We start from the raw sequence: 26,383 nt of genomic DNA, 5'->3' as shown, positions 1-26,383 counted from the left end.
TGCCACACCACTCAGCCTGTCTCCATACTTGGATTTTTACTTCAGAGAGAAGCTTCTGCCTCGTTTAAGCCTCTGCTGTTTCCATTTTTGTCCGGTCCTAGCAACGAAGGCTCATTTGCAACATAATGGAAGCCCTGGTTTTCACTCTTGCTATTTTGACTCATCCTTTTAATTCTCTTCAGTAGATTACATTGCTTTTATTTAGTGCCACATTAATCAATAGCCAAAAGTGAATGCTACCAATTACCCACTGTTCTATATTCTTTTTCCCTCTTTCCACCAATGGGAGCAGAGCTTCCATCAGGATTTGCCTCATTACAGTAAAAAGTAAAATTATGGTCAAAAAGGGAAAAAGACAATCCTCTTCTCTTTAAAGTATGTTCCCAGAAGAATGGTTTTCCAGCTTGGGGATCATGCAAACTCTTGCCTGATGAGATCATTTTATTACTTCTGGCCTGCAAGAATAAGTAAGCTTAAACTGGTCAACAGTGCCATGCCCTTCATAGGCAACTCCAATAAAAAATGTGGAAAGTGACTAGGATTATTGGCTACTCTCTACACTTACACTGGCAATGAATTTTTAGATCCACCACGTGAAAACGGGGTCCTAAATCCAGTCGTTTTTATCCTCCATTATACCACACATACCCCAAACAAAATACCAACTAGCATGCTGAGAAATCTCAGAATTGGTAACAATAGTGAGGATCTTCATAGTGATCCCTTTTGACTTAAGCTGAAGTTAAGACCATCTGCTAGTGGATAGTTTTACCTGTTATTTTGGACAGTAATACCACTGAATTTAGATGGTAGTGTTTTCTGTTGTGTTTCTTACTCAGAGATAGCAACTAAGTCATGCTTGAATATTGATATGGACATATGCTCCGACAGTGATGAAATTATGCCCCAAAACAAAAAACAACTTATTTTGTAGCATCTCTTTGCCCTCAAATTTTGGAAAATGACCCCCAACTCAAAATATTACTCTTAGTTTTAAGATATTTTCTACTATACGATCACTCAACACCGCTGAAGTAAATGCACAGATTTCCATATTTCAGGTATGTGGATGGAAACAGACAAGAAGCGATGAAATGACCTGTCACGATTACAGTTAGTAGTGGAGCGAAATCTAACATCCAGATCTTTTAGATACGTGCTTTGTTCATTACTCACATTGGTCCACACTCTATTTCCTAAAACCGTTTCTTTGTAGCTCCATTTCAACCAGCCTAAAATGCCAAATCTATCCACAAGCAGTCTCATAATTTTGATTGTATGATGTGCTAAGTTGAGTGTTTGTTTTGGCCTTGGCAGCAGATATCCTGATTATCTCCATTAATGCAAACAGCTCACCAATCCTCTATCTTCCTAATTGGTTCAGCTCCCTTAGGCTGTTGGCTATCATTCTTTCATAATGTTTACATCACTAGGTAAGAACATTTGCAAGATTTAATTTGCTTGATTGACCAAACAATATTATAAATCTACCTTTGATTTTGGCTGAAGTTGATAATCTTGAAGCTTTTAAATTACCAATTTAAGGGTAAGTGCAGTATTCTCTTTTAGAACAGCTGTGCAAATAGTTTTCTTGTTTGGATTAGGCTTCTACTTAATTCATAGATGGCCCTTTGAAGAGTCACATTCATTTATACTTTGGGTGGCCCCCAAATTTATTAACATCTCCTACAAAGAAAAAATATTCCTTATTTTATAGTGTTTGTGATACAATGGAGACACTCTTGATAGTCTATTCACAGTCTTCTATGCAGTAAGATGTTCCTTTTAAACTAGAAGAAAAAATTCAGGCCCACTAGCATTCACAGCAAAGTCATGACACTTAAGACCAATCAAACTGGCCTCAGATATTGTGGATCGTATGCTTTATTGATGAAACCAGGAAGCATATATTACTTCTAAATTCATATAAAATTTTTTGCTCCCCAACTGAACTATTTCAAATTCCTGGCATTACTGAGTTCTACATTAAAACATTTCCTGTGTTGGGCTAAAATGTGTCGTTTGGAAAAATCAGTTTAAAGCATTGAATGCTGAGCTATCTCCAGGTAGTTCTTGTATATAGATAGAAAATTAATTGTGAGTCTTGAAGAGAGCCTTGTAGCCTTGACTGGGATTAAAACAGGGCTCCATAGCATTTGCAGACTAGGAACTGTTGGGGTAGCATTTCTGGATCATCCAAGGAGTTGGGGGGTGTGGGGGAAGAAAGAAAACTAGTTGTAGCAGTTGTAATGCCAATCACTCTCCACACCAAGGCTGTTTAAATTGGGCCCGATAAGACTGACTTCTATTCGGCATGTTCATGTGGATTTTGAAGTATAATGTGCCCCAAGAGCTCGCCCTTCTGGACAGATCAGCTGCTATGGAGTTTTACATGTCATACCTGTCATCACGTTTAATAAAGTCCATTGTGAGTGAATTAGTACAAAGTAGATTTTTAGGAAGTTTTAAGAAATGCACAAGTTCCTAAACATGTGTAAACCTTTCCACAATATTCAGGTGCAAGTAGTACATAATTTTTGTAACTACTACTGGCCCTAATTTTTCCTATTTTATGACTTAGCCAATAATTCACATAGCCAGGAAGACTTTCCCAACCTTTCTCAGCTCAAACTTGGAGTTCCTTTGAAAATACTTCCTTGACATATGCTCTACTGGTCTGTTAGATTCAGGAGCCTTTTTTCATCTTTGTTATCTGCAATGTCTAGCACAAAGCTCAAATTGATTCTGAAATGAAAAAAAAAATGTGATTCTGCAATGTGGAGTCTCTGAAAACTTGTGGGGGTCTTTCTTGTGAAGATCTAAACCAATGAAAAGGCGGACAAGATTCTATATCCAATTTACTAAGAAAGACACACCCTTCTATTATCTACCTCAAAGAGGTCAGGAAAAAAATGAAAACCTCTTTTAACATTTATTTGCAGATACCTCTCAGTCAAGTAGTGCTCACAAAGTACAGCCTATTCCTGAGAAGGCTGTGAGAGGGGCTTTCATGGTAATGAAAGCAGGTTGGGGCAGCATGTCCTCAGGCCGCTGTTCACTGGCCTGCAGAATAATAAATGCACAACTGAAGAACACCTGCAGAAAGTGAGGGGACTTTCTGGAAGTAATGAAAACCCTAAAAAAATAAAAGAAACAGCTTGGAAAGATATAGACTGAATTGTGAAATTGTGAGGTTGGACAAAAAAAGAAATTTCAGAAATGTTCTTTGAGAAATATGCCTTCTCTTGAATAGTTCATATTCCAAAATGGTCTGTATGATTACTATTAATTTGTACAGAGGAGCAATGATACATTTTCAAGCATAATATCCAAACCTGAAAGGTTACTAAACTTTTATTTCCCCATTCTTCACTAGAACATGCAGATATGAAAGCAGACTAAGGAAATTATGACTTATCTGTGAACACATGACAGCTTTAAGCAAGAATATTGGCCCTGTTTTGTATTACAGCCACATGTTCCTACTTTTTCAACCACCTTGAAAAATAAATATTTGAACTACAATCTTCAATAAAGTCTCTCTACATTTGTTGTCAGTCTTAATCACCTTTTGCTTGTCTGCTTAGTGCCTTTAGCTCTTAGATGTTGCACCTGGAGATTCTTGCTTGCTTTATGATGTAGGTTTATATGCCCTTTAATTGAAAGCAAACCGCCTCAGATAATCCAGTGACAACAATGTTACAAGGTCCACTTTCCGTTAAAAGGCAAATAGAAATATTAGGCTGTTCTCTAAAATGAAGAAAAACACATAAAAATATACCGCAATCTGCCACACCACTTCCTTTATCAGAGATAAAACCCCAAAGCCTAAAATGCCTCTTTTGTTCCCCCCACCTCCCACAGGACTACGGGAATGTAAAGAACTGCAGTTCTCAACGACTAAGCTTTCCTAACTGTATGCCATGTTCTCTACCCAAAGACTGTCATACGGTGTGTTAAATATATTCATGCTACCACAGTAGCTTGGTCAAGTTATTAATATCAGGTTATCAAAAAACCTTATCAAGCTTATTGTTTTGTTTAATATTCAAATTATTATATGTTTAAAGTACCTAACAAAAACAGGTAGAAATGAATATGGAAGGATGACCGAAACATATACGTCATTTGTAAGCGGTACTTGCTTTTGGGGGGAGGGGGAATTAAAGGGAATTTGTAAAATGATAGGAAGAAAGGGTGACATAACAGGGTATCTTAAAAGCAATATTTTTGTAAGACAGCTTCTTGATTTAACTTTTTAAAGACACTTTATTTTATATTAAAATTTTTTTTAATGTTTATTTTTGAAAGAGAGAGAGAGAGAGACACAATCCGAAGCAGGCTCCAGGCTCCAAACTGTCAGCAGAGAGCCCGAATGAGGGCTCGAACTCACGAGCTGTGAGATCATGACCTGAGGTGAAGTCGGACGCTTTCTTTTTTTTTGAAGTAAACTCCACCCCCAAAGCGGGGCTCAAACTAGAGCAAGAGTCTCATACTCTACTGACTAAGCCAACCAGGTGCCCGAAGCTTCTTGATTTTAAATAGCAGTATGACAACTGATCAAAAAGGAAACAGCTGCTTTTAAATGCTGGGTCCTCTGCATTACTATGCACAGGGCGACAGCGACTCCTAGAGTTGTTATCATGGATAGTCTGCATGGCTGGACCATGGAGCTGATGCACCAATGCATTCTTTTTTTAAAATGAGGTAAAAGTTAACTGTTGATAAACTGTTAATGCAACAAATAATTAAGTTTAAGGATATACAAAAGTTCAAAACTTTGTGCTGTCTGCAAAAAACTATGGACACATTTCAGTTAATTAACATAAAAACGGTTACACTATGAGGGGAGAGACTGGAAAATTTTTTTCTAAGCACTTAATAATGATTTCCAAATAGAAGAGGAAAAGCTTTCAGGGTTAAACAGTTATTAAATGCATACAATGGAGGAATATACCCCTCTGTGATTACTATCTTCCACCCAAATTTTTTTGGTCTTAGAGAAAAATCAATTAGCCTCTTTTTGATTTAATGAAAGACACTAGACAAGTGGGTTTCATCCCTGACCTCACCCAAATGCACTTACTAGCCAAATATGCACCATCTGGTTGGCACACAGTTGGGCCTCAAAACATGGTTTTATTTTGATTAAGCATTATATAAATAGACAAATGTACAAATTTGCCTACTATTTCATGGGGCTGCTGCTCTGTCTCCAATAATCAGACTGAATTGTAGTTATAAAACCAGATATGTCAAAGTGTGTGTATCATTAACCAATTTTCTACCAGGTGCAAATAACTGACTACAGACTAGGGAAAAACCCTGCAAGGTCTCCTTTATATTTGGTCTTAATGATAGTCAACATAAGAGAGCATGTCACTAAGCAAATCATTCAAACTATAGTTGGGGGATAATTTCTAAACACTGGGTTCTGAGAACAAGGAATTTAAGGGTAATGCAAACCTGTTTACTGTACTCAGAACAGAACAGAACCTATCTTCTCATAAATTAAAAAGTCACTGGAATGTTTTTAAGGGAAAGCAGGTTAGGCGACTGTTATGGTGAAAATCCATATCTCGTGTTGCAACCCTTTCCCACCACGTGTGTGAAAAGTGAATAAAGACAGCAACGTTTTTAAAAAAGTTAACTTATATTAAAAATATTTTGTTTATAAACAATTTTAATACTACAAAGTAGTATTTCAATACAAAGCAGTTCAAATATTAACTGTTCTTTAAACTGTTAAACTTTATTATAAATTAAAATTTCTTTACAAAAAAATTGCACATAATATTTGACCACTCTTAGGTTCTGATGCACTGGCATTTGCAATAGTTTCTTTAATCTTCAAGTTAAACAGTCTCAGCAAGGAGTCCAGAACGTAGAAAGGGCAATAAACAACCCTGTTAGAGCATTCAAGTGCAACTAGCAGACTTGTGGCCATGGCAGTTACACTTTCCTTAAGATGGACTACTTAAGTTTTAAATCCTGAAATGAAGACTCTCAAAGGTTTGAAAGAAGAACTAAAAGGGACTGCCTGCTTTTTACTGTAAACACAGCCCTGAAATTAAATCCCAACAAGAATCTCTCAGGCATCAGAGAGTGTCAAGTGAATCAGGAATAGCACAACATAAAGAAAAGGGGGAAAGTAAAAAATAAAAACAAAAACAAAGCAAAATTAAAATAAATGTCAGTCACTTTGAGGAACTATACTTACGTACATGATGTTATGAGAATCTGGCAGGGCCTAGAAGTAGGCCAAACAGGAAGTTCATTTATCCAACCGAAGAGGGTCATGTTCATTGCTTCCGGTTTTGAGGATAGGATATTGTAGGGGACTTGATATGATCAGTAAAATGCTTGTCTGCCTTACGCAGACCTTAGCCAGGGATCAACCTAATCTTGAAGGATCATTCAAATAATTTTGGCAATTATTATAAGGACTTAGAACTGACTGCACCCAATGTTCAGTGATTCTTGCTTTCTGTTTTGTAACTGTTTAAATTTAAGAGCTCATTTAGGCTGACTCCAATCTCTTGGCACTTGGAAACTAGTTTTCTCAGGTTATCAGTTTTACCTCCTTCTGATGCTTCAAACAAGAGTTGCTGTAAAAGACAGGGAAGTACAGAAGTAAGACTTAGCTAGATTTTGAGCATCACCACATCAATGGATATGGCACATGCAGAAAATTTATAGGAAAACTTCAAGATGAAATAAAAGGTAAAAAGCATTACATCTTTCCACAGTGATGCACAAAGAGGTAACTTCTGTAAGGCTCTCTGATATAAACGGTGGACCTATAAGATAGATACACACACAATTCCATCAGGAAACATGACGAAAAACACCTTTATAACCCTCCTTATTTGACTGGGACCTCATAAAATACAAAATGGTTCCACTGGGTTTTCAAGTTTCTAAACATTTAGAACTCTTAGCATGGTAAGTCTATGTATTAATCCTTTTAAACTGAGAAGTCAACAAAAGGGGAAGAACAGCTCAAAAACAAAGTGACCCATCTGATAATCATAGCTTACCTCTCTTTGTCCCTTTAGAACAATCTCAGCAGCAATGGCTCTAAGAAAAAACAAAGGAATATAGAAAAGGGAAAAGAAAAATTTATATATCTTTGAACGAAAAGAGATACTACCACTGGCAGAATACTGACTGTGGGAATCTGAGTACAAAACTTCCTGAAAGTAACAGGCTACACTTCCAAGGAGGGTAACCTATAGTGAAAAGAAAAATTCAACAATTTTTATCAACTTTACAAGAATTAAGCAGACCAGTGTTTTGAACATAAATAACGTTCATGAAAAATATTCATAATTACTAGTAAAAATTACCTGGCACTAATAATATCTTTAAAAAGACACTGAACTATAAAAGAGGGGAAAACCTCACACATTTAAAAAAGGATGGTCTTAAAAGGTGTAAAACAGATCTGTTTGTTAACAGTACAGTTATCTAAATGTTCTGCCTCAAAAAAAAAAAAGTCCGAATTCTACCCAGTTTTGCTTTTAAAAGCAATTGTTAATGAGCACTCTTTTACTCTTGGTAGAAAACCTCAGCAAGTGCCAAAAACAAATCTAAATTAGAGTAGAGATCTGTCCAGGAAAAAAAAACATAGATGTCATTTCAGATTTACCTGTCTGGAGCAAACCTTACAAATAAAAGCAATAGCTATAAAAACATGTACATGATTGCTGCATTACATTTTCCAGGTGGCCAGGCATGTTGGAATATTATATGTAAACATCTTGGCTTGAAGTTTCAGAATCTGAACATTGCTTTCTTCCCATTCATGTTGAAGTAGCCTGCAAAGCACATTCAGGAAAATGAACAAAGCACTGCAAGTACAGGGAACCCCCAATGTGCTCTATGAGCAGAATGTTTGATGAGACACGATTTTGACCAGTTAAATTCCCTTAAGGCTATCCAGCACGTGACTGTAGAATATCTCTTACAAAAATCACCCCAGGACAGGAACAGGCAAGCTAGCAAGATACCAGTCAAGACCCACGCCATATTCAATAAACTAAAGTAAGGTCCACATATTCCTAAAGCATTCCCTCCGTGCATCCCCTCCCCCAATTTTTTACAATAATGATTTGACATATTAATGCAATTTCCTTGTACTTGCTAAACAGATTAGATGTAAAAGTGAATGTTTCCTGGGCTAAAATGTGAGTACAGTGACTAATTATTAAGTTCTCTATTCTGGAAAAAAAAAAAAAAAGACAATAATGATCACAAGGAAATAACTATTGAAACACAGAAGTGGAACAAAACTAACAATTAAACTACTTGTATTCCTATAATGCCTATAATTCTATCATAATAAAAACTAGTCAAAATATCAATTTTCTATTTTTCATCTTTTACCAAAGGTGATGCTTTATAATAGAAATTTCTGTATTAGCTTCTGCAGACTAGAATGCTAAGAATTTTTATTATGAAACACTATTTTTGTTGCAGCCTTAGGCCTTTGAATTTTTTTTCAACCTCATGCCACTTTCACACATACATGCTAAGTGGAATGTAACACATAAGGAAATACCTGATAAATACCTTAGGTACCTTATGATCCACAAAACAAACTTAGAAACAAGACACAACTGATAGAGTGGAAATGACTGCACAAGTGTAAGTCAAAGCATTAGCATGCAGGATGCCATTTTGAATTAAAAAGCACAATTCTTGAGAATGAAAATAAGTTTACTCTGTCAGAGCAGAGAAACTACAAAGAAATGCTCAGAGATCTCCAATCCAACGTACAGAATCTGTAGATAAGTATCTCTCTACAAATGTGATTTGCTTTGAGGGCTCGAGCGCAGGAATCTGTATTTTTAAGTAAGCTCCACACCCAGCATGGGGCTTGAACTCATGACCCTGAGATCAGGAGTCACATGGTCTACCAACTAAGCCACCCAGACACCCCCAGGAATCTGTAGTTTACATGAACATCCCGGAGATTGTGATGCATGTTAATATCTGAGAGCAACTGACATACATGAAAACAAGTCATAATCACCAAAATATATACCGTTGACTGCTATCTTTGTAATAACACTTTATAAACCTATTAAGTAATGTTCCTTTGCTATGTAAAACATGCTTATTGTTTATTATGTATGTGCTAAGGACAGATGGTATGTGCTTAGGGACACAAATGAACTTTACTTGAATTATATGCCCTTAAAACCTGCAGTTTTCTGAAGTTTTCAGATTTTTATACTGACTTTTATATAAAGCTATATATTGCTCAACTCTGAAATTAAAGTGGTATATATCAGTGAGAAAATAGTAAAGAACAGATTACTCTTAATCAATTTTTTAAGAAGAATTTTATATGAGAACTATATACTACTGAGCTGAGACTGAAAAGAATTTTATTTTTTCTTACCTCAGTGCAAGTCCAGAATTAGTTGGCATAATTGAGCAAAACCGTTCCAAGGTTTTGGAATGCTGAGTCTTTGGAACACAGCTCAAATAAAAGAAAATAACCTGGAAAGGTTGAGGGGGCGAAAATAAATGCAACAAAATGTAAAATCCAACTACTTCAGTGTTTTATGAGAAAATCAAAATGGGTCTTTAAGGCATGAATGTGTAAATTATAACAATGTATGATGCTGTGAGTTACAGTTCCTACCATTAATTATATTAGTGACTTTCCAAATATGAATTAGGAAATATGGTCTAGTGATGACAGCCATGGACTGAGAACACTGACAAGAAGCCAGGAGTCCGGGTTTCATTCCTGAGTCTACCTTTACTTGCTGTATAGCTGGGCAAGTCATAGGACTAATAATACCTGCCACATCTTGCTCATGGAATGCCCGTGTGTAAATGACTTAATGTCCATAAAGTGGTTTGAGATCCTGGGATAAAGAATGGCATAGAAGTACAAAGCATAATAATTGGTTATCCCGATTAGCAACAAACCATCCCACCAAAAAATAGAATACATATATGTTTTAGTCTACATGGAGCTTTAATAGGAACGTTTAGTCTACACTGCGCTGAATAAAAGGGGTCTCTGAAAAGAAACTAAAACAAACCTTTGCTTCCTTATAATAGCCTTATAGAGATCATTAGTTCTACTACTAAAATTCTAAACAACGCCTAATGTCAGCTTTCTTGTGCCCAATCTATAGCTATATTCACGTAACACAATATTAACCAAAAAGCAGCAGCTCCACTATATTTGATGGAATTTTTCATTCAATGAATTTCCAACGAATCAAGCAAAACATTAGATATTATAATTACATTTTTTATCTTTCTTCTTTAATATGTATTAAACCTTAACATCTCTTTGATTTTGCTTCAATGTTACTTTTTCTTAAATATAAGAATCAACATGCACATTTTATCTTAACTGAACCTTAAAGGGTCTGTTCCTAGATTTAAGAGAGAAGAAGGAAACACAGACAAGAATAACAGTAACTGCTAGGAGAGTGGTCCTACAAAAAGCTCTCTTGATATAAAACACGAGTTTTGCTGTCATTTTTCAAGTCTCCTTCTTTTGCACAAATATCTAAAGAAAAAAGTTTTAAGTTCTTACCCTATTATGAAATTCATAGTTGGACCAGTAATCAGCACTGCTAAAAGGAATGGGGTATCGGGCAGGGACTGTAACCAAACATCTATTCACTAAATCAGTAAAAAATTTGAATTCTTGGACTTTGTTTCTGGATCCAGCAGCTCTATTATTGGCAAAGACAAGATAACTGCCAAAAGAAAAACATTATACTTTAGATTAAGCCAGCGAGTCCCTCACTCAGAAAACTGATCAGCCCTTTCCTCCCGACCAAATCCCATTCTTAAGAAGAAGAACTAAACTTACTCCATCCAAATCTTCTGCACTACATCAGATCGCATTGCCACCCCTAATGCTGCCTCATATGCCTCCACTGTCTCTTTAATACTTGATTGAAGAGGATGACACAGGCTGTTTAAAAAATGAAGGAAAACAATGCATGTCTACAGCTCACTTTGATTAGCAAAAGAATGACAAAGTGTATTTAAACATTACAGATATTATTACAATGGAATTCTTCTTTTGATGTTTCTTCTTTAATAACAGTATCCCTTCAACTTTGCTTCAGTGACTTTAACATCAAGTTAACTTTAACACAGGGTAATCTGGTAATAAGTAACAAATGCAAGCCAAATATGCAACATTTCTCTCCATGTTAGATAATGTCTCACCAGTAAATCAGCCACAAATAAGGAACTTGGTGGTTAAACATCTCATCATCAAAAGTCCCTTTACATAAACGGGCTGGAATGTCAAGTGGTCCTGGGATATTTAAAAGATACCTAGAAAACAAAACAAAACAAAATACTGTTTGAAATTATGCCTGTGCACACATGGATTACTAATACTTAAAACAGAAACAAAGCAAAACAAAAAAGACCTCTATTTCAACTTAAATGTCCTTGAAGCATACTTTATTTTTACATGTATACCATACTGCTTCGGCCCCATTTCTAGCATCACACAGTCTATTATTTTATACCTACACATGAGTAACTCCTCCTCAAAAATGAATTTATTCTATCACCCAAATTAAACCACCATAATCATCTAATTAAAAACAGGAAAATGAGATTACCATGTATATCTAAAATTTCCCCACAAAAAAAGTTAAGAGTTACAAAAGTTGACATATGAAAATAATCTCTTCCTCACATACAAACACATAGCCTTTTAGATATATCAAAGTGTATTTAGTAACATATTTGTCCATAAGGCACTTGTCAAAAGAGGTCCATGATCAAGTAAAATTGGAAAATACAGAAAATTATAGCACTCTCTTATAAAAAGCCACAAGAGGGTACTTTATAGGATATTAAAGACTCTCTGAAGTCAATCAGTAAAGAAATCTATTTGGCTCTCACTAATTTAGGTTTCTTCCCAATATATCTGAATTTTTGCGTACAACATTTACCAACATCTGTAGGGACAATCTTTTTAAAGGAAATACACTGATCTTAACAATGACAATCTAGTGTAACTGTTTATTTTGGATTTTAAAATTATTTAAAGGAATTAAGTGTTAATGTATTAAAGAAGCTGTATGGGGGCAGAGGACAGGAGGAACCACAAGCAAGAGACAAAATGGGACATTGAGAAGTCAGGTTATCATCTTACTGACTTGGCCCTACTAGCTATACTACCATGATTTAATCAATTAATTTCTAAGGATACTAGTTTTGTCAACTGAAAACTGAGGTAAGAGGATATGACATCAAACCCAATCTACTGAAGACTCCATCCCTAAGCTAACTTCAGTACACTGAATAAAGTCCCCTAGTTAACTTTTGGGGCTATCTACTAATCTTTAAATTGATTTGAAACACCTGAACATTTCTTTATCTAGTTCTTTTTATTACATGTTACATAGAAAGGGAAATGAAAGAAACCCAACTCTATGTAAATACTATAACACCTAAAATATTCTTAGTATTTTGCTTCACAATTTCTATTCAAGAAATAAAAAAAAAAATGGGGCGCCTGGGTGGCTAGTTGGTTGAGCATCTGACTTCGGCTCCGGTCATGATCTCATGTTCGTGGGTTCGAGCCCTGCATCGGGCTCTGTGCTGATGGCTCGGAGCCTGGAGCCTGCTTCTGATTCTGTCTCCCTCTCTCTCTGTCCCTCCCACACTCATGCTCTGTTTCTCTCTGTCTCAATAATACATAAACATTAAAAAATTTTTTAAAAAATTAAAAAAATATTTTGAACCTAGTAAGAGCATCAACTTACCCTATTAATAAACTTCACTATATTTATAAATTTTTAAAATTTATACCAACAAGAAGTATGACAATGCTAACACGTATCTCACCTACTGCCATTCTCCTAATACCAGAGTCAAAAAATATTTTCTAAATTAACAAAAAATGCACATTGTGTGAATAAGGTCTTCGGTACTGTCTAAATAAACTAAACACAGGATACCTTTTCCTTGTAATTCTTGGTGTATTATGAATAATGACTATTCCCATGAAAAATTTCACAAGGCAAGGTGACTTAGTAAACAATAGGAGATTACTAGGAGGCAGCCCATTTCCAAATTTTTATTGACAGTTTTCAGTCTCCTTCATTAAGCCAACATCAAGAGGATCTGAAGATCTCTGATTAGTTACCACAGCTGAAACTGGCAGCATCTTCTTTAAAGCTAAACCAGTTACTTCCATGCCGAAGGGAAGATCAGAACCAGCAAGTCTGTAAAAAGTTCAGCTTTAGATTTGTCCTGTGCCTAAGTTTGAGACATTAAAGTAATCTAACTTAAACAGGGACAATAAAGTCAGCATGGGGAAGCCTGAAGTACTTCACAGATAATTTAATTCTTCTCCATTATTTTGTATTTTAAATTATTTAATAATTAACTGTAAGATATCAATCTAGATGTAAGAGAGCAGAAAGAAATTTCAGAAACAATACTAAAATCACTATGTCAATAAACTGGTTACTGTAAGAGGACAGACATAAAGACTCAAGTCCAGGAAAAGAATAGTGACCCCAACTTTTGCCAAATCTCAAGTAAAACTGATATTCTGAGGTAGATGTACCACTGAATTAACAAAAATGTGGGTTACTTTTTAAAAATGTTTTTATATAACACTGCTACACTGTGGGATAAGCAGAGGGAGCAAGCTTTAGACTTACACATATTTAAAACCAAAATTTTATCTAAACTATTTTCTACAACAAATATTTTAAGAGATACTCAGCTTAGGCCTTCCTTCTCTCAGTTCTTCCTAACTTAAAATAATAGAGTGTGTCATGATAAAATACTTTGATGCTGTTTGATTTGGAATCAGCAAATTATGCCTATTTTTGTAAATAAGGTTTTATTAAAATATAGCCACATTCATTCATTTCTATATTGTCTACGGTTATTTTCTTCCTAAAAACAGCATAGGTAACAAGAAGTGGTAGACCATACAGCTTGCAAGCCTAAAATATTTACTATCTGGCCCTTACAAAAAAAAAGTTTTCGGGGCACCTGGTGCCTCAATCAGTTAAGATCTGACTTCGGTTCAGGTCGCGATCTCATGGTTGATGAGTTTGAGCCTTGTGTCAGGCTCTGTGCTGACAGCTCGGAGCCTGGAGCCTGCTTTAGATTCTCTGTGTCCCTCTCTCTCTGCCCTTCCTCTGCTTGAGCTCCTTCTCTCTCTAAACTGAATAAACATTTAAAAAAAAAAAAAAAAAAGAGGACAGAAAAGAAAAAAGTTTGCTGAAGCACCTAGGTGGCACAGTCAGTTGAGCATACAACTCTTGATTTTGGCTCAAATCATGATCTCAAGATTGTGGGTTAAGCCCAGTGTTGGGCTTCATGCTGAGGGCTCTGAGCTGAGTGTGGAGCCTGCCTGAGATTTTCTCTCTTCCTTTCTCTCCCTCCCCCATCCATGCATGCTCTCTCTCAAAATAAACAAACATTTATAGAAAAAAAAAGAAAAAGAACACTTTGCTGACCCCTACAGAGAGATGGGGAGGAAGAAGGGAAGAGAAGCCCACCCAAAAGTAATTCCTCATGATCTGCTGTGGTCTCCTATTGTTGTTAGAGTAAGAATTCACAACTAAGCAAGCAAAGGCAGTAAATACAGAGCTCTCCATAAATTACTGAGAAAGTGGTGGTTGAGAAAAAATTGAAAGCTTCTCACTCAATTTTCAGAGACTAGAACAATTCTCTTTACACTTAAAAGTAAAAGGCATATTATTTACATACACTTGAGCTCACCAAATAAAATTCATTTTTTTGAGAAACCACTGATTGTCTCACTGCTATCGTATTAAGTACTAAAATTAACAATAACAATAAATTAAAAGCAGAATGTCACCATGATGTTAATATAAGCCTTCTTTTGTTAGTATCTTTACTCCAAGGAATGCGTATTACATCTTTTGTTCATTTTTATTATGTTCTACTGCCCTCATAACAGTTCTATAAGAATGTTCAAGTATTTTTTTACATCAGTCTAAACTATAATCAACCCACAAAAAAAACTATAGTCTTCCCACTAAACTATACTATCTCTTTCTTCTATAAGTCAAGGGTTCTACAAACTTACCGAAACAGATCCAAGTTACTATACTTCTCAAACCCAGGTTTAAAGAAGGATGCAATAAATCTCCGTAAAAATGGAAGAAGATTATCTCCTTGATTCTATTTTTTAAAAAAAGAGGAAGGATATACATTAGACTTATAGTATTTAATTAAATCACTCAAGGGAGGAGGGCACCTGGGTGGCTCAGTCAGTCAAGGGTCTGACTCCTGATTTAGGCCCAGGTCATGATCTCATGATTTTGGAAAAAGTTCAAGCCCTGAGTTGTCGGCGTGGAGCCTGCTTGGGATTCTGTCTCCCTTTCTCTCTGTCCCCCACACCCCCCAGGCTATGCCTCTCAAAATAAACAAACACTTAAAAAAATTCTTTCAAGGGTGGAAAATGCCCTAACCCCCCCCAAAAAAAAAACCCACTGAGTAGACTAAGGTTCTTGAGTAAGTGGGGGTAGAGATAACTTCTATATTCTGATCTCCAATTAAAATCAACCATTAAACAGCTTAGCATCTGATAAATCACATCAACCAACTGTCTAATAAGCTTCTATTACATGTTTAGCACTGTGTGAGGCGTGCTGGGGGCTCTAAATCTGGTTAAGACGTGATTCTTGCCCTTAAAGAGTGGAGCACATAAGGCAGCTAGAACCACAATTACAAAGCACTATAATAAGGGCAAGTAGAACTATGCACAGAATATTTCAGCAAAGACAGAGGGAATACCTAACACAGTCTGCAAAGGGAAAAAGGACCAGGAAAAGCTCCTTGATGAGGCTGATGCCTGAAACATGCTAAAGGATGAATAAGAAAATGTGAAATACAAAAACATATTTAAGAATTTTGAGGCTTTTTTGGTTTTTTTACCTGTAGGATGAAGAATTTGCACATATGATAAAAAATCTCTGCATTCTGAGGATTTTTTTCAAATGCAGTAAGCCACACTGCCCTGGCTTTGTCATGCTGATTTGTTTGCAAATATAAAGTAACAAGGGCTTCCAACAACTGGCAGTTCTTGGGACACATTTCCAATAAACATTTACAAAGCTCCACTGCAGCCTCATACCTTTAATAACAAAAGAAAAGTCTAAACACATGAAAAAAATCAATTTTTAACACAAGATTAACTGTGTTAATGTTAATTGACTGTCAATTAAGTTTTACCTCTCTAGAAGCTGGTGCAGAGCAATCATGTTTGTGTAAAGTGGAACACAGACCTCTACTCTTTCCTCAACAGTATGGCTCTCATCTGTGCAAGCTTTCACCGCATCTATCCAAAAACATCACAATACAAAAATCAAATGAAATGAATTATCTATGTTAAACTTTGGAAAACTAATCAACATGGTGGCCTACCCTTTTGCTTGACCATCATCTTATTCATCTTTACTTTGGAGGTATTTTCAGGTATCTCCAAACTTCCTAAAATTCAATCTCTTACCGTCGCATTCTTGGTAAGAATAAAACCATTCAATATGAGCTCTCACATGTATCAACGTTTTCACTTCAACAACTGTCTCTGTATTTACCTAAATTCATTAAAACTGATCTAAAAAAAATCATGGAATGAATTATCTTTTCATTTTTCTTTGACCCAATTCAAGAGGCATTGCTCTGTTATACAGCCATTTAACTGTCTTCCCCTAAACTAGATCCTTTCCTTATTCCTTTGGAACACATTTCCCTCGTAAAGAGTCCTTTACTTGATCCTGCTGTGTCTCAGAGAATGGGCCACTGTTTTACGTTGCACAGCTGTTATCATTTCCTCCCTGCTCAGTGGCAGTATGACTTCCCAGATTTACAGAGTTTAAGTGTCATTCAGAAACTGCCCTTCGGAAGTTCACTTATAAAAATCATCTAAACAAACCTAAAGGCCAATACTACGCTTATTTCATTCGCAATTGATAATGTTCTTCCTCATCTTCTCATTTTTTTCTTTCCTATGCTACCAAGAATTTATTTACATGTCCTCTTGGTCTCATTCACTGACTCCTCTTTCACCCCTTACTGCTATACTCTAAGTTCCCATTTCCTCAGAGAAAATATCTCATAGCTTCAACTACTAAAAAATTTACTGCAAAAGCACATTAAAGACTGTAAAGCACTTTACAATAGCTTCTACGTTAATAAGTTTCAAATCATTTCTCCATCCATAATCATCCACTGAAGATCCACTTCCTTATTTCCTTTTGCCAGTAAGCATTTCCACTTGAATGGCCAATTACCATTCACAAATACCACTCCTACTATCAAAATAAGTCTTCCCAAATTTACTTGTTTTCTATTAAATCACTTTCTTTTTCCCAGTCTCAAAACCCTGAAATCATCTTTGACTATTTCTTCTCTATTTCTCTCGCATCTGCAAATGAGAACTTCAAATGTCTCCAATAAATATTCCCTCTTTCCCAGGTTCTGTCTTTTTTTGTGTTCCATTTATGGCCATCACCTTCTGGTTGTTTTCACACCTTTCAAATCATTCCTCTTTAGCACATTCTTCCTTTCTCCAAGAACCTCAATTGTCATCAAGTCTATCACACACAAAGTTCTTGAAAATCTGGTATCATTCCACTTATCAAGCTTAATTGCTACTATTCTCTAGCATGAACTCTTGCTTTGATAAGAATTCTCCCTTCCTCTAATCTCCCTTCAAATCCACTGCACCAGTTTCTATCTATGTGTTGCTTTTTATTTAATTAGCTCCCTTAACAGGAATGTCCTACTTTTCCTTCCTTTTCTTTGCTGGTTTATTCAATAAATATTTACTAAGCACTTAGTATGCTGCCAGACATTATAGGTCCTTAGGAAACACAGAGATAAATAAGACCAGGGTCCCATCTTTGAGGAAGCCAACTATGTCACAACAGAATCAGCTTCAAAGTCCAGTTCTAAGTCGTAATTCTTCTGCAAAGAGTTCCTTCATCATGCCAACCCATAATAAGCTCTCTCCTTTGGGTTTATGACCTGTACAATATAACTCTATAAATCACAGAGCTATGTCTCTTCTGAAGCACAGAATTTAGACTATGTACCAGTACAGTTCCATGGCCTCATATATTTAATAACTGTATCAAATGGATAGATTTTATCTTCTAAGCTACATAATTCCTATTAGAAGGGAGTATGCTTTGTCCTTGCTGTCTTCCTTGGTTGATACACCATTTAGTACATTGTAGTACTCAAACTCATTGATTAATGAAGAAAACATCAGCTACTTGAAAAGATGAAATATAACCTTTTAACTTTCACCTGGAGATGGTTTATTTTTAAAAAAAATTACCTGGTTCTCTCAATCAACTCATTAAACCTACATAATATGTATTATCTACGTATTTAGCTGATATTCTCTGCCACAACCAGAAAAATTATGTAAGGTAATATAGTTCCTGGCTTTCATAAATGTCAGATGCCCATCTTATGTGACTCAACCCTTAAACTTTTAAACATTTATATAATAAAGCATTAAACTATAACTTGCAATATGTAGATATAAATTTGTTCAAATTAATTATGAAGAATCATAATAAGGGATAAGTTGATGTTCTAAAAAACTTATAAACATTTACACTTACCTTCAAAAACTGCCAACAACATGTCAGGATTAGTCTTTACATCTTGAACTGTTTGCCATGGCATTACAAAGGATTCTGTGTTAACAATTCTTGAAGGATTGGCATTAGATGGATCATAAAATTTTGAAGGGAGAACACTGAATTCAATAAGATGTATGTAGGCCAGCCATGCCAAACATCGATCACTTGTTTTAAGGTATTCAGCCACTATTCCACCATTAGCTGATTTCAATGCATTCTAGGTAAAAAGAAAAAATAATCTGTGTTTTAGAAAAAATAATACTATTCCTAGTAAGATTCAAACGTAAAGGCAAAGAAGAATATAAGGGTCATATTTCTTTGGAATGGTTCTTAAATACCTAAATCAAATTTTGACAGTTGCCAATTTTTTCAATGAAAAAACTCTTTGGAGATGTCAATACAGATTAATATAATTTTTACTCTGCTAAGGTTTATGAGTTAATTACTGAAAAAAGGTTCAATTTATCTGTACATTTTTAGTTTCTCAACATTCAAAATACAGTAAGATAAAAAGAAAACAGTAAAACAAAAAACCCACTGTACCCATATAGGAGATTTTCACTATGGACTAATTTTTTCCCTTATTATCTGACCACTGAAGTTTAGTCTGGTGGATACTTAACATACGTCTTCATTTAAACCTCATAAATACTCTTAAAAAGGCATTATCCCCACTAAGCAAATGAGGAAACAATCATAAACTGACCCAACTTTACACAACTGACTGATAGTAAGTGGCAAAAAACAAGGATTCAAATCTAAAGCCTGTGTGCTTATTAAACAATGCTAACCTGTCATGTTTCAGACCTTTTAAAAATTCTCTAAAAATGTAATTAAATGTAAGGATAAATGTTTACCTGTAAAACTGCAAGGGCACTCTGGCACCTTCCAGTAAATATGTGCAGCTGAACTCTAAACAAGAGAGCCTCTAAGAGCTGAAAGGACAGAATATCTGATGCTTCCCGCTTGGCTGCTCCCATCAGAAACTCCACCATCCTTTCACATACGTAATCTTTTTCTTCAAAGGTGCTTTCTAGGTGCAGAAACTACCCAAAGAGGTTTTATGTATAATTAATCCTGCTTCATAAAAATAAAATGTAAAGCTACAGATTTTCATTAAATGTCATATTAAATCTTCAATTTCTGCAAAGAGGATAATTATAAATATTTGTAAACGCATCTTCCTGGAGCGCCTATCCGGCTTAGTCAGTAGAGCAGGCAACTCATGATCTCGGGGTTGTGAGTTCAAGTCCTATATTGGGCAAAGAGCTTCCTTTAAAACCAAAAACAAAACCATCTTCCAGAACCATATCATAGGTTTCCCCTTCTACAAGCTGGAAAGTAGAATCAAATGAAAACTAAAATAATACAGAAAGAAGTACTCCTTAGAATTACCACTGAAGCAAATTTATCTTTCCCTTCCTTGAATCAACAAATTAATGGCAGCAAGACCATGGCAAATTACAAAAGTTCAGGTTTCTGATCAAGTACTATTTACACTGCTTAGGTGTATGACTGTACACAAATTCTGAGAACAGCATCCGTATTAGATATATGTGGCAAAATAATTAAAAAGTCCTAAGAAATTAAAACGTTCCTCAATGATCAAACAACTTTAAGGAAAAACTTTACACCCTATAAAATCTTATGGTGATCAATAGCATTAACTTTGGCACAAGGCTCCAGATAAAAAAAGTCAAGCATCTTTCACTGTCCAAACCTATTCGGTACCTGAGTTAGAAGAGAGTGACAAGTTCATTCTTTAAGGGATAACATGTTGTCCAAGTCTATCTGTTCTGAATTTCAGTTAGCAAATAGATGACAAATGTGACAATAATAGATTTATCTAAAAGTTTAGCTAAATCATATGGTTGCTGAGTTCAGCTGGTAAAAGTTCAAATATTAATATATATTTATTCACAAGTGGATTAATTATAATTCTAAGTTTAAGCATGGGTAGGAAACATCCCATTTTCTCACCAAATCTCTGTATCATTGTGAAGTTCAATATTAATATGAATTACAGATTAAGATTATTTCCTTAAGTAATGAGGATAGATAACAAAAAAGACCAAAATGTTTCCTGACAGTCATAAAAATGTTATGTGAACATACTAAATTAAACAAATATTTTTTTCAGGTTCATTACCAAAAAACTCACATTGCCTAACCTAAAACTGCCAGTGAATAGGCAAATGTAAAATCTTTAAACTGTTTATATCTTTTCCTTACCAATAAAGTTAACACCCAGAAAATTTACCCCTTCACTACATATATTCTCATTTTAAATTTAGTCCTGACCCAGGAGTGGTTTTGATGTTAGAGGACAATGAAAAGTCATTATATCTACATGCAGATAAAACATATGAATTTATTAAACTATGTATCAATATTTATGATGATCCAAGAATTATAACACATACACATAAAGCTATGCTAGCTTTTCTACTCACAGTCCAAAAACTTTGATAGTCGGGAGCATATTCAACAGCTGTTTCACACATTTCCTGCACTTCTTCCTTGGTTCCCCTTTTCGAGAACAATCTGAGATAATGGCACCAAATTTCTGGATTGTCTTTGTTGTTTTCTAAAGCTCGAGCCAGAACATTTAAAGCAGAATCCAAGGACTCTGAACATAGCCTACATAAAAGAAAAAAACAGAAACATTTTCTTAACAGGCTGATCTCATGAGTCAATTTTAAGGTTCCATTAAAAAAAATTTTTTTTAATGTTTATTTATTTTTGAGAAAGAATGAGAGTGCGAGCAGAGGAGGGGCAAAGAGAGGGAGGGAGACACAGAAGCCAAAGCAGGCTACAAGCTCTGCACTGTCAGCACAGAGCCCAATGTGGGGCTCAAACCCACAAACCATGAGATCATGACCTGAGCCAAAGTCAAATGCTTAGCCAATGAAGCCACCCAGGTGCCTTTAAAGTTCCATTTTCTATTGGAAACTACCAAGAAGCTAGAATGACCTATGACAAAGAGAGGTAGAGTAGAATCTTAAATCACATCAGTCAAAAAAAAAAAAAAAAGGGTCCTGATTTCCCAAAGACCTAACAATTCCTTTTTAAGTGGATGTTCAGTGAGCATTTACACCAGATAAAAAAGCACTGTTATAAAACCCCTAGATTATCAGCTTCAAATGTACTTTATGTCCATATTCAGCAATACCTTTTTATGAGTTTCTCTGATCTGGGAATGGGAAAAGTTAAACAATTCCCCCTCAAGGCCAGCTACTGCCAGCACAAAATATCAAAGCTTTCAATGTAACAGTTCTTTTCAATGATCAAGGGCTTGCTATCCCTTGAAGAAGATAATTGTCTCTCATGATCCTGTTCATAAAATAATGTACAGTTCATTTGGCCTTCACTCAGTAAATGAGTCAGAAAAGAAAACACTGTAACTTACCCCAGTAACATGGAAATGACACACAAGGCAAGTTAAACAAGCACCCATATTCAGGTATGTGTGATGTATCAGCATCCCGCAGTGCTGCCTTATAACAAAGCTTTTATACCAAGTTTTCAGACATTCAGAATAGCTTTTAAAAACTGAATTATTATAAATTTTTAATTATAGTAATAAGGCTATCCCTGATAATAAAAGATTATTCCTGTTAATAATATTAAAAAGTTGGAGCTGGCAAATGCAACAAGTTTATGAGAAAAATTACTATTCACCTTATTAGAATACATATAACACCACCCACAGAAAAAAAGCCAATTCACCAGAATTCAGATGTGCCTAAACAAGCTTTAAATCTCTAAATTAAAAATTAACATCAAATTTAATTTGTTCCACTGTGATTTTACCATAATTTTAAGACACTATCACTATTGCCGGACTTAAAAAAAAAAGAAGACCAAAAAAACAAAACAAAACCCAATAATCAATCCTTACACCCCTCAGAATTTACTGTTTTAACGAATCCTACTTTGAAATAATAGCCTACTGGAGTTAAAAACTGTGGCTAATTTATTACCCACACACTAAGCCCATTCACACAACTCAAGATCCAAACTTACATTTTTTCTAACTGCTTTTAAACAATACAGTGCTTTTGGCTTTGTTAAAAAAACAAAGACTTCATTGATACCAAGACATAAACATGATTACCAGATGAAATAAACTTCAAACATAAAAATATAAATGTGCAACAGTTGACACAAAGATCAGAAGTAGACCTACCCCTCATTCTGATTCAAGTACTTGTATGCAAGCTTGAGCCAAAGTTGTACATGAGATGGATTTTCAAGCACACTTGCTTCTAAATTAGCAATGTCATCAGTCTCATTTGTAAAGTATCTGACATCATCTGGAGTGACAACAGTATCCAAAGCAGGAACATTTATTCGGTTCTCTGGCTGGAAAGCTGGAAAGAAAAGTTCATCATTAGAGTCACACCTTCTTTTATCCACAGAACAAGAAAAAACAAGTGGCCTCAACTTTAAAATAATCTAAAAATAGAAATATTCAAAATATATGCAGGAGCTCATAGCTTTAAGATAGAGTGGTCATATAATTTATAAACTAAGACACTTCTAAAAGTGAAAGGGATGTTATTAAAAACTATACCAGGATAACAGGGATACACTAGAATCCTCCTGGACAAGCCAGGAGTATGGTCTCCCTACGTGAAGGGTAAGTGGCACCACCTGATAATTCACATTCACTAAACTGTAAAAAAAAAAAGAAAAAAGAAAGAAAAAAAAGAAAAAGTTATAATTTATGAAGCTAAAATTATCCCATTACATATAAAGAAAAACTATTAGTGTAAATAAGCACATGAGAGCATATATCTATTAGATATCTGCTAATCCACAAATAGTAAATAAATTACACCAACTTTAAAAAATAAGTAAATAAAGCAAAATTAAGATAACATAAGAAATGTGTGACAATGCACCACTCATTCACATTTACCTCGTTTGTTCATTTATTTGTTCTGCAAGCCTACTGCATGTCAGAAGGCAGACTCAAAGAGAAAACACACTATCCTCGCCCTTAAGGACACCAGGCAGCAGTTCTCAAGTGGGAGCAGCACTGCTCTCCTCTGCCTTGTTCAAGTATGTTGAAACCATCATATTTACTAAAGAGGGACCTCTTTATTTACCAGGTAAGGGTCATGAATACAAGGGGCAATCCCACACAATGAAGATCTAAATGCATTAAATGCCAAATGGTATCACTGTTTTAAAAAAATAGAAAAAAACAAAAAACTAAGCTCGTAGATACACCAAAAAATTAGTAAAGTATTAGACAAAGATGAACACAATTTTAATGACTCAAGATCTTAAATTACTTCTTACCATACTTAATTGGTCCTGTAGATTGTTCCTCATCACTACTGAAGCTATTCTCTGAAATAGGTTTTCTCCAAAATTTTGGCTTCCATTTTCTTTTATCTTTGTAGGTTGTAAATGGAGGTGCTAAAATAGAAGATTATTATATAACTAGTTTCTTACAGTTTTTAAGGCTACCCACACAATACTCAAAAAAAGTTAAATTTATTCTGTTAGGCAGAAATGACACACATACATATTTTCTGCCTTACAGGAAGAGACACTTTTTCTACCCTGTAAGCACGTTACATATATATATAAATCTATATCTATATCTATATACACATATATAGTTTTAGAACATAACGCCAAAGAATTGGCTATCATAAAGAAACTACAAGGTCCCTTTGGGTGTGTGTGTGTGTGTGTGTGTGTGTGTGTGTGTGTGAGAGAGAGAGAGAGATACTCACTATGGCCTTTACTTTCGTTGATATTGCTAACAAGGAGAACAGCCATCTGGTCCATTGACATTCGATCTTTATTTACTCCAAAAAGTTTCTCAACGTATTTTTCTGAAATTAGAGGAATGCTATCTTCATAAAAAATATGGATTACAGAGATGAGGCTAATTAAAGAGTATAAAGTGAATTTAACAATTAAAAGGAAGTATATGTTATTAGTCAAAAACACATATGCCTCCTAGAGGGTAAGGACTCCATTACCTTAATTACTATGGCAAATCCTACACATCATGCACCCAATCTGGGCTTAAAAACAAAAGTTATTTCCTGAAACAAACTAAACAAGTAAGTGAAAATTAAAGTCCCAAATTGAGAATGATCTTATAAAGATTCAGTGACTTTACAATCACGTTAGGTTGTGATTAACACTAAATTTACTAAACATTACTTCCAGAAAACTTGTACTTTTAGGTTTAAAATTTGGCAATAAATCTGGAGAAAATCTTAACTATTTACTCACAATTTCTGACAGTAATCTACACTTCCTATAATATCATAATGTATAAAGTCCTTTTCATTTCTTTGTAGAATATGAAACCACATTCATCTTAATTTCAAACTTTTCTCTATTTTTTAAAATAATACATAAAAATAGGAGTCTATTTTAAAATCATTAATAAAACTGCTAAATAAATATGTTAATATATTCTTCCAAATAAACTGAACTATTTAGATGAGCTCTGTCCAGAGAACTTTCCACAATGATGGAAATGTCTTTTATCTACACTATCCTATTGGTAAGCACTCACCGCTACTGAGACCAAAAGCAGCTAGTGCTGTGGCACTGGTGAAATGTGGCCAGTACAACTAAGGAAGAAATTTTAATTAATTTACATTTGGACAGCAACTATTAGAGCAAATCTGGATAAAATACCACAGATGAATGTAGTGAATTATTATAACTACGTAAAGATGCCAATAACTAAACAATTTTTAATTGCCTAAATTCAAATTTTCACTTGGAGAACAAGAGGTTTTTAAGTACCTGCTGCAGTAGCAATTTCTTCATCAGTGCTTGTCTCTGAACAACCAATCAAAGACAGATTATATGACAGAATGTCCTGGAATAGCTGTTTTCGGCTAAGTGTATAGTCTTGTATATGCTGCCTAAAATAAAATAACAACACAGAAAAGAGAATATGTACACATCAAAGCTAAATAACCAAGGCTCTTTTAAGTTATAAAACATTCACAAGTAAAAACTACTCACCACTGACAATCATCATCATTACATGTTCCTGTTAGATCAAAACGGCAGAAAAACTGATCGGGTTCAATCATATTACTATATGACACTGAGCTTAAGGGAAGTTTTTCCTTGGTTCGATAGTATGGACTAAATCTGAGGAGGAGAAAGGTAGACAGGCACATTATACTCCATAAACATTCCCTAGGAAATTAAGAAGTTTTTTATTTTTCTCCATTAGAATTTCTATGCTTTGAGCTTATCAAAATGACCTCTAAAAAACCAGAATTATCAACTGATAGGGACAACTACTTTTGTGCCTAAAACACAAAAGATCTAAAAAAAAAAAAACAACAAAAAATCTTATGTTTAAACCCAGTGTTTTAACACAAAATGAGATGGCATATAATATTGGCATTTCTTACACGTTACCAGCTAACAAAATAACAAGGGGGAAACTCTGTACTACCTGATAGGTGTTTACGATTTTATAATTAAATCCTACCCATTTAGTTTCACAAAATCCAGAAGTCTTTTAAAAAAGACATCCATTAATCTAATCATCTGAAAATGTCTAAATCAATTTTACAAATGCTGGCCAATGCATACCTTAGAGTAATGGTAAAATTCTTTTTAAAATTTAAAAATTCTTGGGGTGTCTGGGTGGCTCAGTTAAGCATCAGGCTCTTAATTTTGGCTCAGGTCATGATCTCATCATGGCTCATGAGACT

General features: G+C 34.9%; 1 protein-coding gene across 2 annotated transcripts in view; it reads right to left on the bottom strand.

The window, feature by feature from the left end:
- Positions 1-5,726: 5,726 nt before the first annotated feature.
- The window catches only part of ZFC3H1 (zinc finger C3H1-type containing), a 53,941-nt gene continuing 33,284 nt past the window's right edge, over positions 5,727-26,383 (bottom strand). Inside the window, exons 17-35 of one of the 2 annotated variants that reach the window (XM_029953214.1) lie at positions 25,677-25,808; positions 25,452-25,573; positions 24,416-24,517; positions 23,973-24,092; positions 22,852-23,035; positions 21,116-21,302; positions 19,520-19,708; positions 18,642-18,879; positions 16,237-16,342; positions 15,940-16,138; positions 15,089-15,183; positions 11,218-11,328; positions 10,853-10,957; positions 10,571-10,736; positions 9,410-9,510; positions 7,719-7,820; positions 7,041-7,080; positions 6,738-6,800; positions 5,727-6,608 (exon numbers count right to left, since the gene is read on the bottom strand). In XM_029953214.1, coding sequence (XP_029809074.1) covers positions 6,471-6,608; positions 6,738-6,800; positions 7,041-7,080; positions 7,719-7,820; positions 9,410-9,510; positions 10,571-10,736; positions 10,853-10,957; positions 11,218-11,328; positions 15,089-15,183; positions 15,940-16,138; positions 16,237-16,342; positions 18,642-18,879; positions 19,520-19,708; positions 21,116-21,302; positions 22,852-23,035; positions 23,973-24,092; positions 24,416-24,517; positions 25,452-25,573; positions 25,677-25,808 — 2,500 coding nt within the window. In that variant the 3' untranslated portion in view covers positions 5,727-6,470. The remainder of the gene's footprint in view (positions 6,609-6,737; positions 6,801-7,040; positions 7,081-7,718; positions 7,821-9,409; positions 9,511-10,570; positions 10,737-10,852; positions 10,958-11,217; positions 11,329-15,088; positions 15,184-15,939; positions 16,139-16,236; positions 16,343-18,641; positions 18,880-19,519; positions 19,709-21,115; positions 21,303-22,851; positions 23,036-23,972; positions 24,093-24,415; positions 24,518-25,451; positions 25,574-25,676; positions 25,809-26,383) is intronic. The other variant, XM_029953215.1, reaches the window with a different exon arrangement.

This window comes from Suricata suricatta, chromosome 10 (assembly GCF_006229205.1).
Source record: "Suricata suricatta isolate VVHF042 chromosome 10, meerkat_22Aug2017_6uvM2_HiC, whole genome shotgun sequence".
Classification (NCBI taxonomy): Eukaryota; Metazoa; Chordata; class Mammalia; order Carnivora; family Herpestidae; genus Suricata; species Suricata suricatta.
This window is presented reverse-complemented; position numbering and strand designations above follow the sequence as displayed.